A 17,382-nucleotide genomic window follows, 5' to 3' on the forward strand; every position below is an offset into this window, starting at 1 on the left:
GGGATTATGGGGTGACCGCAATTATGGGTCCTCTTGTCTATCTATACCAATTAAGGGTGACCTGGTGTGACATGACTAACAATTAGCAAGCGACTCATCCCTGACTGTTTGAAGTGAGCATCTAAAAAGTATGAACTGCGACATTGATTCAACTATCAGACCATAAAAATAACATCTGCAAGGTATACACTCAGATAATTAGATAACAGATGCCTCTATAGGAAATTGCTAAGGAGCAGCTACAAAGAAATAAGGCATATATCAAAGTGCAAGTATATTAGACATGAACTTAATTATTGTATATGTCGACAACCCTTAGTAAAACTAGAAATATAGGGTAATTAAACTAAAACGAACACTGGACCCTGATTTTCAAAGGGTATGTATTAGGAAAAACTGAAAGTCTTAAATAATGTTCATAAAGTCTCAGATGTGGAGGCTTATGATTTCCCTACTTAATATATACATTACTATCAGGCTCCTGACCGGGCTAAATCTGTAAAGTCCCGAAGCTCATCTAAACTGAAACAGATGGCCAGGGGAATGTCTCGTAGGGACTTTGGTACGGAACAAACATAAGGGACACACAAAAAAAGCAAAGTAGGCAATAAAAGTCCCATAGGGAGTCCAGTAAAGCAAACTATACCATCAGCGACCTGTGAACCCCACACCAGTCATGGAAGCAGCATGTAGGTTGATACCGCAAATCCTAGAGAGTTATTAGCTGGGTGACATGTTATATAAACTCAAGCTTGCTGGAACAAAAAAAAAAAAAAAAGAAGGGGACTCCGCATGGCATTGTGTCAAGCAGTAAGTTCCAGAAGTGAGAAGAGAGTTTGTGGTAACTGAAAGGACTTCTGCGCCTGAGTGTCTGTCCGACATAGTTGATGAATTTAACCTACTCCTAGCTTTCTGAACCACCTAATCTCATATGGGGCCTCAAGCTTGGAACTTCTCAGATCGTTACACAATTTTAGTCTGGTCAGTGGTAGATTCACTCTGGGGACATGCGGTAGATCTAGATAGGTCCTCCACGTCAGTACTGTCTCTAGGTGGATTCCATTAGTGAAGTGAGACAACTGCGAAAGGGAGAGATGGAGGGCATTCCGTTCGTGACTGGAGAGGTCTTTTACGCTATATATGATCCCCAGCCCGGGAGCTATTTTTAGTGAGGGGGATGTGCTGCATCGGTCCAGGATAGGAGCAATTCTAGTAGCAGAGTGCGGCTCTGACCTGAAGGGCTTTACTTGGGATATAAGCTGTAGCTCTATGTGAGTAGTGGAGAGAGGTTCGGCTATGGGTTGGGATTTCCCTGTGTCGCAGCATGTGTTGCCCTGTGAGCGTGTGCTTACTTGTTTCATTAGCACCGTCCTGTTACTGGGCTGTTGCTTGAGTGTGACCGAGTCTGAGAGGCTCCCCTCTGAATCCACGGGAACTCCCGTGTAGGTCTCAAGCTCCGCAGAAGTCACCGCACTCAAGGAGCGATGGGCCTCCGCCGGAGTCTCCTGATTGCCGGTCCGGATCTCTAGGTAGAAGTTTACCTCTGCAGGTTGTCTGAGAGCTACTAGAGTTTGGTACTGTAAGGTTGTGAATTCTCGCTTGAGATCCCAAAAGTGTCTATCCATGTTAATCGAAAAGGCTTCTAAGGCACTTATAATCGCCGTCATCTCCATACTGCGCAGGTAGTATGTGATCCCCAAGATGGCCGCTACAAAGTTACTGCTAGCCAAAGCCTCCTGCAAATCTTAAGGTTTATGGTCTCTCCTGGGGTTCCAAAAAAGCTCATCCGACTCGGTGGGCGCCCCAGTTACTCAAATGTGTCAGTAGTTGGTAGTCTGGTATGCCGAGCAGTCGAATAAAATACTTTAGGTATATGAGTTGTAGGAGCTGAAGAAAAGTGCGACCGCTCGGCTACCAGGCTAGCTCCGCCCCCCCTTTCTTCACTTTTTAGTTCACACTCCTTCTGATAACACACCAGAGGGAGTTTTTAGGAGGAAGCACAACTTTACACTTCCATCACACCCTTCCTTTTTTTCTCCTGTGGGGTTTCTTTTCCCCCATTAATCCCTTTTTTTTTTTTTTTTTTTTTTGCTGTCCCTCACTCCCTATCCTCACAAGTATATGGATAAATTTTTACATTCACAATCTAAAACTTCACCTTCGGCCATGTCGGCTAGACAGAGGGATAGGAAAACCAAGTTTATTTCAGAGGCGGTTGGCGATCTACAGACGTCTGCACGTGAATTCCCAAATACACATGAGCCCATTGATTTACAATCTTTAGTTGCAGATATATCTCTGGCCCTTGCACCCAAGTTTGACTCTCTTAAATGTGAGATCAAATATGATATCGCACAACTAGTCTCAGAAGTAAAACAATTCTCAGAGAGATTCTCTGAGGTAGAACAGAGAGTATCTGATCTTGAAGATCTTACCCTAGCCCATAACACCAAGATAGAAAATACTTCCTCAGCCCTTCTTAAGTTACAAAACAAAGTAGAAGACTTGGAAAATCGTGCTAGACATAACAACCTAAGAGTAATAGGGGTCCCTGAGGGGAAGCAGTTCGAAGATTTAAATAAATTAATTACCAAAACATTACCAGCTCTGCTGAATATACCTGAGACCTACCCAGATATTGTCATAGAACGGGTGCATAGGCTAGGAATAGCATCTCCTTCCAAAAACAATACGAGGCCAAGACCAATCATAGCCAAATTTTTTAACTATAAAGATAAAGTTACCTTTCTACAAGTGTTTAAAAAAAAACCAACCTATATTACTTGAGGGAAAAACATTTTTATTGTTCCAGGATTATGCAGCAGACACTGCTTCAAAAAGAAGGGAGCTTGCTCCAGTATGTACTAAATTTATACAGCATGGACTGCGTGCAACGATTGTACATCCTGCTAGGCTTCGGTTATTTTATGACAATACTTTATATTTTTTTGACAATGCCACTACCACAGAAGCCTTTTTTATTAAGAATTGCACAACCACATAGATAGGAAGTGAGTTAATTGCCTAGTCTTAGAAGAGCTAAGATTAGTTCATTGTTACATTACTATGATGGACTCCTTTCAGGTCAGGGAAACAGACGATTTAGGGTCTCTAGTCGTCTGGTTTATGTTCTTTGTATTGTCTTTTGTGCTTGGGTTTTTTTTTTTTCTCTTTTTCTCTTTCTTCTCCTCCCTCACCACCGTCCCTTACATCGAATTTAGAAAGTTGGTAAAATGAATGGGATTAAATTCACCTCTTGGAACATAGGAGGTCTCACATCTTCTATTACAGGGAGTGCAGAATTATTAGGCAAGTTGTATTTTTGAGGATTCATTTTATTATTGAACAACAACCATGTTCTCAATGAACCCAAAAAACTCATTAATATCAAAGCTGAATAGTTTTGGAAGTAGTTTTTAGTTTGTTTTTAGTTATAGCTATTTTAGGGGGATATCTGTGTGTACAGGTGACTATTACTGTGCATAATTATTAGGCAACTTAACAAAAAACAAATATATACCCATTTCAATTATTTATTTTTACCAGTGAAACCAATATAACATCTCAACATTCACAAATATACATTTCTGACATTCAAAAACAAAACAAAAACAAATCAGTGACCAATATAGCCACCTTTCTTTGCAAGGACACTCAAAAGCCTGCCATCCATGGATTCTGTCAGTGTTTTGATCTGTTCACCATCAACATTGCGTGCAGCAGCAACCACAGCCTCCCAGACACTGTTCAGAGAGGTGTACTGTTTTCCCTCCTTGTAAATCTCACATTTGATGATGGACCACAGGTTCTCAATGGGGTTCAGATCAGGTGAACAAGGAGGCCATGTCATTAGATTTTCTTCTTTTATACCCTTTCTTGCCAGCCACGCTGTGGAGTACTTGGACGCGTGTGATGGAGCATTGTCCTGCATGAAAATCATGTTTTTCTTGAAGGATGCAGACTTCTTCCTGTACCACTGCTTGAAGAAGGTGTCTTCCAGAAACTGGCAGTAGGACTGGGAGTTGAGCTTGACTCCATCCTCAACCCGAAAAGGCCCCACAAGCTCATCTTTGATGATACCAGCCCAAACCAGTACTCCACCTCCACCTTGCTGGCGTCTGAGTCGGACTGGAGCTCTCTGCCCTTTACCAATCCAGCCACGGGCCCATCCATCTGGCCCATCAAGACTCACTCTCATTTCATCAGTCCATAAAACCTTAGAAAAATTAGTCTTGAGATATTTCTTGGCCCAGTCTTGATGTTTCAGCTTGTGTGTCTTGTTCAGTGGTGGTCGTCTTTCAGCCTTTCTTACCCTGGCCATGTCTCTGAGTATTGCACACCTTGTGCTTTTGGGCACTCCAGTGATGTTGCAGCTCTGAAATATGGCCAAACTGGTGGCAAGTGGCATCTTGGCAGCTGCACGCTTGACTTTTCTCAGTTCATGGGCAGTTATTTTGCGCCTTGGTTTTTCCACACGTTTCTTGCGACCCTGTTGAATATTTTGAATAAAACGCTTGATTGTTCGATGATCACGCTTCAGAAGCTTTGCAATTTTAAGAGTGCTGCATCCCTCTGCAAGATATCTCACTATTTTGACTTTTCTGAGCCTGTCAAGTCCTTCTTTTGACCCATTTTGCCAAAGGAAAGGAAGTTGCCTAATAATTATGCACACCTGATATAGGGTGTTGATGTCATTAGACCACACCCCTTCTCATTACAGAGATGCACATCACCTAATATGCTTAATTGTTAGTAGGCTTTCGAGCCTATACAGCTTGGAGTAAGACAACATGCATAAAGAGGATGATGTGGTCAAAATACTAATTTGCCTAATAATTCTGCACTCCCTGTAAGAGAAAAACGATAATTTCGTATCTTAGGAAAATAGGCACTTCGATTGCCTTTCTACAAGAAACCCATCTGAAGACGCAGGAAGTCCTTAAGCTTAAACCTTCTTGGGTTAGGGAGGTTTTCTTTTCTGCCAGCTGTAACCGCAAAGGTGGAGTTGCTGTCCTTTTGGGGAAGAATTTCAATTATGAGGTACTTCAGAGCCTGTCAGATGAAGAGGGGAGATACATTATTTTGAAAATTAAGATTTCTAATGTCTTGTATACGTTATGTAATGTCTATGCTCCAAACGTTTTTGATATGACATTTTGGGATGCACTACAAGCCAGGCTCATGACGTGTGCAGAGGGTCTTCTGATATTAGAAGGCGATTTCAATATGGCGCCACAATACCCGATAGATAGAATGAGGCAGCAAATGTCTTCTAAAAAAACTAAAAAAGATAATCTTGAGGCAAAAATGTTTGCTAGGATTTTCTCCAATTTGAGAGTAAGGGATATCTGGAGGCTTCAAAACCCGGATACCCGTGATTTTACGTGCCTCTCAAAAGCACACAAATCCCTGTCACGCATTGACTTATTTTTGGTGGATGAAAGACTATGTAGTCAAAAGGTACTGGCTCAAATCTTGCCTATTGTGGTTTCTGACCATGCTCCAATATGTTTTGAACTTTATCCGGGTTCTCCCTCACATATGAATAATCGTTTTTCCTATCCTAGGTTCTTATCTTCCGATCCTAAGTTTAAAAGTTTTCTGGAAATCAAGCTTGCGGACTTTGCTCGGTTTAATGCTGAAGCCATAAATCGGCCTTCCCTGTTTTGGGAAACGGCCAAAGCAGTGATGAGAGGGGAAATTCTTGCTTATAACATTAGGCGTACTAAGAACTTTAAAAAACAGGAGAGCGAACTTCTCCGGGCAGTTATAAATGCCTACAATTCATATCTACTGGGAAAGGCGCCACAACAATGGGTAAAATATATCAATGCCTTAGAGGCAAGAGATTCATTTTTAACTTATAAATCCACTCAAAAAGATGTTCGACTCTCAGCAAAATTATATAGATATGGGAATAAGTCGGGAAAACTGTTAGCGAGACTAGTTAAGCAGGGCCTAGGTTCTCAATTAATTGATGTACTTTATAGACATGGTCAAACAGTTAGCGCCCCACAGGATCTGGTTCACGACTATTATAAATACATATATTCGGCTAAACCATCTAATGTTTTGGAGCGCCTGAAGTTCTGGTCAGATATCACATTTCCATCTCTATCTTCAGATTTAATGAAGGAACTTGAGTCTCCTATTACTGATGCAGAAGTAGCTAAGGCTATCCATAACCTGTCGTCTAACAAAGCACCTGGCCCGGATGCAATACCTAATGAGTTCTACAAAACAGTAGCTGCTACCATAACACTATATCTAACCTCACTTTTTAACCATATATATATAGATGGGAATGAACCTACAGCTAGCTTTACAGCGTCATTTACGTCTCTGATTTTGAAAAAGGGAAAGGATCCAAAAATGATAGAATCTTATAGACCGATTGCCCTGATGAACACGGACTACAAACTTATAGCTACAATTCTTGCACGGCGATTACAGTCCCTTCTGCCGTCCATTATCAACTTAGATCAGGCTGGGTTTATGAAAAATAGGAATTCCGCGGCCAAGATAAGGGAACTCCTGCTCACCTTGGACTTCTTTTTTAATACAACGGTCTCTGATCAAGGTAGGGAAGGAAGTAATGTCGACTTAGCAGTATTAGCCATAGATGCCGAAAAGGCTTTTGATTCAGTCCATCATGATCATCTTCTATTTTCTTTAGAACAGTTTGGGCTGAAAGTTAAGTTCTCAAAGTTTATTGAAAAGCTTTGCCATACGGCCTCCACTAGGTTGATAGTTAATAGCCAGTTATCTTCAGAGATAACTTTGCAAAGGGGGACCAGGCAGGGGTGTCCCCTTTCCCCGCTCCTCTTTAATATTGCTATTGAACCTCTGGCTATAATGATAAGGCAGAAGCTTGAGGGCATTGTGGTCGCCAGGCGGGAGTTAAAAATTTCCTTGTATGCGGATGATATTCTTCTTTATTTAGCCAATATAAGCAGGAATCTAGAAACCCTCCTGATAATTATACAAAAGTTTGGTTCTTTTTCAGGATATAAAGTGAACATAAGCAAATCTGAACTCCTTTGGATCCGACAAACAGACAACTCTCCTACAAATGTACCTTTTTCTATAGTTAAGGATTCATTCAAATATCTGGGTATAAATATTTCAAGAAACCCTGATACCTGGTATTCTCTGAATATCCTGCCTGTATTAAATAAAGTTAGGTTAGTTCTTAAGAACTGGCAGAATCTACCCCTTTCGTTATCTGGACGTATAGCAGCGTACAAGATGATTTTGCTGCCTAAAATACTTTACGTCCTTCAGAACATCCCTTTGTTCCTAAAAAAAAAGGATATTACTTTATTTAACACACAATTGCGGTTGTTTTTATGGCAAGAAAGGAAACCCAGAATTTCATTGGCGAAACTTTTTTTACCACTGGATGCGGGAGGTTTGGCTTTACCTGATTTAAGAGCATATAACTATGCATTTTTGACACGTATCATAGCAGATTGGTTATATGTCCATAACTACGTAACAAATAACGATCTGGAGAGTAGTATCTTGCATCCTCTTTCACCGGTGGCGCTTATGCATATGGATCCCTCTGATATCCCATCCCAAATTAAAAGATATAAAACAATATATAATTTAGTTTTGGCTTGGAAAAAGGTTTACAAGTTGTTAGGCATAGAACATCGTGTATCAAGATTTTTACCATTTCTAGGGAACCCACAATTCCAGGCTGGTACGCCATCAGCAATTTTCTTAAAATGGCACAATCTAGGGCTTGGTAAAGCTTTCCAATTGCTTGATTTAGAAAAATGCTGTATCAAATCTTTTGATGTGCTTAGGTTAGAATTTAATCTCCCACATAGAGATTTCTTTGCCTATCTTCAAGCCAGACACTATGTTACAGAATTAGTGAAAGATTATGGCTGGAACTGGTCTCTGGGGCAATTGGAAAAGTGGCTCATCTTTATTAAGAATGGAGCTTTGTCGATCTCACCATGCTATACGACTCTGGTATCCGATAGAGGTATAATTAATTTGGATAAAATTGTTGTTAAATGGGCTACACTATTGTTTAAAGAAATAGACTCTGATTTACCTCTTTGCTCAATTCAGGAGGTGGCTCGGACAACCTTATCGGCTACATGGAGAGAATCCCACGTGAAGTTGCTTTATATGACATATTTTACACCAGAAAAGGGTATCAGATGTGGGGAAACTAATTTTATTACTTGTCCGAAGTGTTCGCTTTTTTCTGCGGGCCTTCTGCACATGTTATGGACCTGCCCAAAGATCAGGAATGTCTGGCTCAGAGTTCAATTCTGGCTTCGTAAAATTTTAAAGCTTTCCTCGTTAAAGTTGTTAGACATAAATGTTTTTTTTCTTTTTTCTAAGCCAGAGGACAAGCAGCTCAACACTAAATTGATCAATATAACTATACTGGCGGTCAGATATCTTATTTTTAAAAAATGGAAAATGCGTTCGGTCCCCAGTATTTCAGAAATTAAAAATTGTTTAAAGAAGCAATGTATCCTCGAACAACATAATCTTAGGATTGATAATCATGAGGATATTACCAGGTTCTTCTCCAAATGATCAGCATTTATTAAAATACTCCCCACTACTGAAATTGATTGTTTGATATATCCCCTACGTGATTCTGAATTGGTTCTGTTGGGGAGGTGGTGAGGGGGCTTTTTTTTTTTTTTCCTTCGGGTTGTTTGTTTGTGGTGTGGTGTTAACTATTGTCCTGTCACGGCTGGAAATGGGTTTTGTTTTTTTTTGTCCCCGTTTCTTTTTTTTTTTTTTTTTTGTGTTGTTGTGGTTTTTGTGATATATGTCAGTTTGTGTAAAAAATAATTAAAAATCCAACAAAGTATAGATTGTAAATACAGAATAGTTTTCTCTACTTTCTGGCTGTTCTTTAGTTATGATTAGATATACTGGTTTAGTTCTAGAAATTCGTAACCAGAAGTTAGAGCTGAAAATTGTTTCTATGAAGATGGTTTGTACAACGGCTATGTCCAGGGTATGGGACATAAGCTTTACTTTCTTTGCTTTATTGTATCTTGCTACATTTTCTTTGTTTTCTGTATTGTTACCTGCCAGACTACTGTGTTGGATATAAATAAAGAAATAAAAAAAATAAAAAAATTGCATGCCCTATCTGAATCATGAAAGTTTTATTTTGAGTAGACTGTCCCTTTAAAGTGACTAAGGATTACATGTATTAAGCTGCATTGTCAGCTTCTGAGGCTATGTGGAATGCAGCCAGAAATATAAGAAGCAGAAACTGCTCCTTTTGCACCTCAGAAGTGGTGTGATCAATCACCCCAACACTTGCTCGTCCAGATTGATTGACATGCCCTGCTCTTGTGCTATTGGTTGTGCGAGAGCATTAGGCAGCATTGCACAAGAAAGCTCTTGTGCAATGTTACGTTTGCCACTTTATGCAGCAGTGATTTGGCAGTTGCAGGCAGACAGGATCACTACTTATGAAACCTGTCAGCCAGCAATCATGATACATTTTGCCTTAAAGGGACAGTATACTCCAAATTTCAATTGCCGTTTTTCAATATGCAACATGTATTTAAGTAGACTTTCATTCATCAAATTATGCAAAACCTTTTTTTTTAGTTATCTAATTTAGATTGAAAGTTGTACCGCTTGTGTATTCACAGTCTGCCTTCTCTACCGCTGCTTTTTTTCATCTAATTCAAGAATGTACATTTACCCAATAACGTTAATATCGGTCGAGCTATTTACCTTGTTTGCCAGCGCGCGCACAGTGACTTCAAGTTCTCCTGCTTTCGTTCTGCGCATGCCCCCAATTAGACGTCCACGCTAAGCGTTCGATGCTTACAATATTGCATCTAATAGATCACGCTCATTGCGCAGTGGATTCTAGTAAAGACGCATCTCTCGCTAACAGTAAATCTATCCGCTCTCCATCCTGACCATAAACAGGTATAATAATCTCACTGATAGCTAATTATCCAAATGAATCCATTCATTGTATTTGATTCACATACTATCATGTATACACATAATTTTTCAGACCCATATGTCAAAAAACAAATATTCAGTAGAATTATAGGGAAGTAGAGATGACATACACACGAGCGTGATCGAGCTTTTGTGGGAGGATAGAGTTACGTCACATCATTTACATGTGGGAAGTACAGAGTAAGTCTATACCGCCCACATTGGAGACGCCGTGGAGGGGTTGGAGAACGGACAAAAAGAAACGGTTAGGATGCAAAAATAAAAACGGAATAAAACAGGTTTGAAGCTATTTTATCGATAAATGCACTATGCGGTTAGATTCTAAGTATATATAGGAGTTTATACTTATCTTTAACATCGACTGAGTTTACTGACCCTTTAAAGGGACAGTATACTATAAAATTGTTTTCCCTTAATGTGTTTCCAATTACTTTTTTTACCAGCTGGAGAGTATAAAATGTATGAGATTTGCTTTTTAGGTTTATTTGTGTATATGAATTAGCTGATTTTGTGGTTTGAAGCCACAACCTAATAAAATGGGTTGAGCTTGTAGGTATAATCAGAGCTCATTACTTTATCACACTGTGTACATATACCTGCTTCTTTATCTTATATCTGTAGGTATAATCAGATCTCATTACATTATCACATTGTGTACATATACATGTGTATTTATCTTATATCTGTAGGTATAGTCAGATCTCAATACATTATCACATTGTGTACATATACATGTGTCTTTATCTCATATCTGTAGGTATAATCAGATCTCATTACTTTATCACACTGTGTACATGTACCTGCTTCTTTATCTTATATCTGTAGGTATAATCAGATCCCATTACATTATCACATTGTGTACATATACCTGCTTCTTTATCGTATATCTGTAGGTATAATCAGATCTCATTACTTTATCACATTGTGTACATATACATGTGTCTTTATCTTATATCTGTAGGTATAATCAGATAACGTTACTTTATCACATTGTGTAGATATACATGTGTCTATATCTTATATCTGTCGGTATAATCAGATTGCATTACTTTATCACATTGTGTACATATACATGTGTCTTTATCTTATATCTGTAGGTATAATCAGATCTCATTACTTTATCACATTGTGTACATATACATGTGTCTTTATCGTATATCTGTAGGTATAATCAGATCTCATTACTTTATCACACTGTGTACATATACATGTGTCTTTATCTCATATCTGTAGGTATAATCAGTTCTGATTACATTATCACATTGTGTACATATACCTGCTTCTTTATAGTATATCTGTAGGTATAATCAGATCTCATTACTTTATCACACTGTGTACATATACATGCTTCTTTATTGTATATATCTGTAGGTATAATGAGATCTGATTACATTATCATACTGCGTACATATACATGTGTCTTTATCTTATATCTGTAGGTATAATCAGATCTCATTACTTTATCACATTGTGTACATATACATGTGTCTTTATCTTATATCTGTAGGTATAATCAGATCTCATTACTGTATCACATTGTGTACATATACATGTGTCTTTATCTCATATCTGTAGGTATAATCAGATCTCATTACTTTATCACATTGTGTACATATACATGCTTCTTTATCTTATATCTGTAGATATAATCAGATCCCATTACATTATCACATTGTGTACATATACCTGCTTCTTTATCTTATATCTGTAGGTATAATCAGATCTCATTACTTTATCACATTGTGTACATATACCTGCTTCTTTATCGTATATCTGTAGGTATAATCAGATCTCATTACTTTATCATATTGTGTACATATACATGCTTCTTTATCTTATATCTGTAGGTATAATCAGATCCCATTACATTATCACATTGTGTACATATACCTGCTTCTTTATCGTATATCTGTAGGTATAATCAGATCTCATTACTTTATCACATTGTGTACATATACATGTGTCTTTATCTTATATCTGTAGGTATAATCAGATCTCATTACATTATCACATTGTGTACATATACATGTGTCTTTATCTTATATCTGTAGGTATAATCAGATCTCATTACTTTATCACACTGTGTACATATACCTGCTTCTTTATCTTATATCTGTAGGTATAATCAGATCTCATTACATTATCACATTGTGTACATATACATGTCTTTATCTTATATCTGTAGGTATAATCAGATCTCATTACTTTATCACATTGTGTACATATAGATGTGTCTTTATCTTATATCTGTAGGTATAATCAGATCTCATTACATTATCACATTGTGTACATATACATGTGTCTTTATCTCATATCTGTAGGTATAATCAGATCTCATTACTTTATCACACTGTGTACATATACATGCTTCTTTATCGTATATCTGTAGGTATAATCAGATCTCATTACTTTATCACATTGTGTACATATACCTGCTTCTTTATCGTATATCTGTAGGTATAATCAGATCTCATTACTTTATCACACTGTGTACATATACATGCTTCTTTATTGTATATATCTGTAGGTATGAGATCTGATTACATTATCACATTGTGTACATATACATGTGTCTTTATCTTATATCTGTAGGTATAATCAGATCTCATTACTGTATCACATTGTGTACATATACATGCTTCTTTATCTTATATCTGTAGGTATAATCAGATCTCATTACTGTATCACATTGTGTACATTTACATGCTTCTTTATCGTATATCTGTAGGTATAATCAGATATCATTACTTTATCACATTGTGTACATATACCTGCTTATTTATCTTATATCTGTAGGTATAATCAGATCTCATTACTGTATCACATTGTGTACATATACATGCTTCTTTATCGTATATCTGTAGGTATAATCAGATCTCATTACTTTATCACACTGTGTACATATACATGCTTCTTTATCTTATATCTGTAGGTATAATCAGATCCCATTACATTATCACATTGTGTACATATACCTGCTTCTTTATCGTATATCTGTAGGTATAATCAGATCTCATTACATTATCACATTGTGTACATATACATGTGTCTTTATCTTATATCTGTAGGTATAATCAGATCTAATTACATTATCACATTGTGTACATATGCCTGCTTCTTTATCGTATATCTGTAGGTATAATCAGATCTCATTACTTTATCACATTGTGTACATATACATGTGTCTTTATCGTATATATCTGTAGGTATAATCAGATCTCATTACTTTATCACATTGTGTACATATACTGTACCTGCTTCTTTATCTTATATCTGTAGGTATAATCAGATCTCATTACATTATCGCATTGTGTACATATACCTGCTTCTTTATCGTATATCTGTAGGTATAATCAGATCTCATTACTTTATCACATTGTGTACATATACATGCTTCTTTATCTTATATCTGTAGGTATAATCAGATCCCATTACATTATCACATTGTGTACATATACATGTGTCTTTATCTTATATCTGTAGGTATAATCAGATCTCATTACATTATCACATTGTGTACATATACCTGCTTCTTTATCGTATATCTGTAGGTATAATCAGATCTCATTACTTTATCACATTGTGTACATATACCTGCCTCTTTATCGTATATCTGTCCGTAAACCAATCACCAATGCTTGGAGAGAACAATGGAAAATTAACATTTTATTTCTTTATCTCTTCTATACTCTTAATTTCTACTGGCTGTGTTTACACAGCTTGACCTTAAGGCCAAAAACTTTCAGGATAGGTAGGGATACCACAGGCTAAATCAACTATTTCAAATGCCAATATAAGGGTAATGGGAATACTTGTAAACAATTTAATACACTCCAGCGGGTAAAGTGGATCATTGTGAACAAATTAAAGTGGAGAACATTTTTTAGTAAACTGTCCCTTTAAGTATAGAAAAAAAACAGGTTGTGTTAGTATCAAAGGACATTAAGCTTTAAGGGGATCTATACATGCAAAAATAAAATGCTCTAATGTGAGGCTTTTTCTTAAAGGGATATGAAACTCTTGCAAATAGATATCATTCTTGCAAAACTGCTGCCAACTAGTGCTCCAGAAATGGGCCGGTTTCTATGCATAGATCCCTGCTTTTCAACAAAAGATACCAAGAGAATGAAGACAAATTGATAATAGAAGTAAATAAGAAAGTTGTTTAAAATTGTATTCTCTATCTGAATCTTGAAAGAAATATTTTGAGTTTTATATCCCTTTAATGGGGTGTTTTGCATAGAATGGAGCTTGTTTTAGCAGAGGATAATGTAACAATATCTAGAGCTAAAAATATTAGAAACAAAATGTAAATTGTTAGGCCTGTATTCAAACCTTTTATATTTATTACATGAAGCCTTAAACATTTGCTTTAAAATGCTTATCCTTTCCATTGAACTTTCATTTGATTTATATGTTCCCTCAAATACACAAAGTGCATCCAAAAATAAAGGCTGTGGGTCCAAAAATAAACGCTGAGCCATAATTGTCTCCATATGGTCAGGAAAGGTTTAATCTCATGGTATGAATAGGAAATAGATGTTCCGTTAAATTGCTTCTGTATGTGCTTTCTTCTGGACTTGCCTTCAGAATATTAATTGCAAGATGGATCAAGGAGCTCACCAAAATATAGCCTATTTACTAGAACAAATAACCAAGCCTATTTACTAGAACAAATAAACAAGCCTATTCACTAGAACAAATAAACAAGCCTATTTACTAGAACAAAAAAACACGCCTATTCACTAGAACAAATAAACAAGCCTATTTACTAGAACAAATAACCAAGCCTATTTACTAGAACAAATAACCAAGCCTATTTACTAGAACAAATAAACAAGCCTATTCACTAGAACAAATAAACAAGCCTATTTACTAGAACAAATAACCAAGCCTATTTACTAGAACAAATAACCAAGCCTATTTACTAGAACAAATAAACAAGCCTATTCACTAGAACAAATAAACAAGCCTATTTACTAGAACAAATAACCAAGCCTATTTACTAGAACAAATAAACAAGCCTATTCACTAGAACAAATAACCAAGCCTATTCACTAGAACAAATAAACACGCCTATTTACTAGAACAAATAACCAAGCCTATTTACTAGAACAAATAAACAAGCCTATTCACTAGAACAAATAAACAAGCCTATTTACTAGAACAAAAAAACACGCCTATTTACTAGAACAAAAAAACACGCCTATTTACTAGAACAAATAACCAAGCCTATTTACTAGAACAAATAACCAAGCCTATTTACTAGAACAAATAACCAAGCCTATTTACTAGAACAAATAAACAAGCCTATTCACTAGAACAAATAAACAAGCCTATTTACTAGAACAAATAACCAAGCCTATTTACTAGAACAAATAAACAAGCCTATTCACTAGAACAAATAAACAAGCCTATTTACTAGAACAAAAAAACACGCCTATTTACTAGAACAAAAAAACACGCCTATTTACTAGAACAAAAAAACACGCCTATTTACTAGAACAAATAACCAAGCCTATTCACTAGAACAAATAAACAAGCCTATTTACTAGAACAAATAACCAAGCCTATTTACTAGAACAAATAAACACGCCTATTCACTAGAACAAATAAACAAGCCTATTTACTAGAACAAATAACCAAGCCTATTTACTAGAACAAATAAACAAGCCTATTTACTAGAACAAATAACCAAGCCTATTTACTAGAACAAATAAACAAGCCTATTTACTAGAACAAAAAAACACGCCTATTTACTAGAACAAATAACCAAGCCTATTTACTAGAACAAAAAAACACGCCTATTTACTAGAACAAATAAACAAGCCTATTTACTAGAACAAAAAAACACGCCTATTTACTAGAACAAATAACCAAGCCTATTTACTAGAACAAATAACCAAGCCTATTCACTAGAACAAATAAACAAGCCTATTTACTAGAACAAATAAACAAGCCTATTCACTAGAACAAATAAACAAGCCTATTTACTAGAACAAAAAAACACGCCTATTTACTAGAACAAAAAAACACGCCACATAACAATTCTAGAGGTAATTATTACCCTTGTCCTGCAAGTATTAGGCTCCTGCAGATCAGCTGAGTTTAGCTGTAAAACCATGAATGATACATATATTCAAAATGAGTTTTAAGAAATGTTAAAATTAAAAAGTTATGCCTATGAAAAAAACTGTAATTCTATTAAAATGTAATTTGTTAATCAAATTAATTGTGTTTACATATAAAAGTTGGATAACAACATTTAAATTTCAAATGAAACTAGGGTAGAAATACTGCTATGGCAATGCTCCCTGCAACTCTATTGAATGGAGAATGACAATCTTTAACAGACTAGTGGTGTATGTAACACAAAGATATCCATTAAAACGCATATACTATTATACTATATATATATTGAGATGGAACAAATAAAAAAATGTTTATTTTGAAACACTATGAAGAAACCTTCTATACAGTATTTTTATTGTACTATAGTTTAAACATGTTTGAGAAATGTATCTTTACCTATTATTCTTGGCAATAACAATTAACTTCTGATGCACAACTATCCCATAATACACCACTTTATACAGTTACGTTAACATGTATCATGTTTTGTTATCTTAGGCAAAAGGCAACCCCTTGAGTTAAGTAAAATATGCCCATATTCAAATTAAATCCTTAATATAATTAAAAATTAATGTTACAAAAAGCATATAGTATTTTTTCATGGCTATTTAGTTTTAGAAATTAGCAAACTATTGTTTAATTGTATAAAGGTTGTTTCTCTAAATATTGTATTTTCCTGTAATTGAGTTGTGAAAAATACGTGTTTTTTTAACACCTTTTAAATCTCTTTTAGTGGAGTCTATAAAAGATGTGTACACAGTCCAGCAAATAAAAGAGAGAGCGTCACATGGTTTAGAAAAAAACAACCCTTTATATGGCATTGTTTTTGCGTATGTTTCTTCACTGAATATTGATACAAGTGTTAGCAAAATTATACGAAATAGATGGTAAGTTTAACATTTTGATCCCTAGAAGCTAATTAAGCTGCACCCTATTTTCAAATGAAGTACAGAATGTAAAGGTATTTTAATTTTTGGGATTATATTGTCAGCTATTATATTGTTGCTTGTTTACTTAATCTAAGTGTGGGAAAACTATATTTTTCCTGTTTGTCTTTGGTCACTTTCTTATTACAAGTGATCTTGTTATATCACCACATGGAAATAGCTGTGCGAATACAAATAACGAGGAGGGAAATTTGGTCTGTACGCAAAATTCCACTTGAGAACTTTGAAGGTTGGCTAAGATAATAGCAGAATGTTGCCCTCCACCCAGAGAAACAAAGAGAAGGATTTCCTTCCCCTAATTTAATTGTACAGATTTTTAAAGATT

At 36.1% G+C, this 17,382-nt stretch overlaps 1 protein-coding gene across 1 annotated transcript in view; it reads left to right on the forward strand.

Annotated features, from left to right (window-relative positions):
• The window catches only part of MEIOB (meiosis specific with OB-fold), a 200,233-nt gene that overhangs the window by 154,482 nt on the left and 28,369 nt on the right, over nucleotides 1–17,382 (forward strand). The window contains exon 10 of the mRNA XM_053694201.1: nucleotides 16,844–16,997. Coding sequence (XP_053550176.1) covers nucleotides 16,844–16,997 — 154 coding nt within the window. The remainder of the gene's footprint in view (nucleotides 1–16,843; nucleotides 16,998–17,382) is intronic.

The sequence above is a fragment of the Bombina bombina genome, chromosome 11 (assembly GCF_027579735.1).
Source record: "Bombina bombina isolate aBomBom1 chromosome 11, aBomBom1.pri, whole genome shotgun sequence".
Taxonomy (NCBI): Eukaryota; Metazoa; Chordata; class Amphibia; order Anura; family Bombinatoridae; genus Bombina; species Bombina bombina.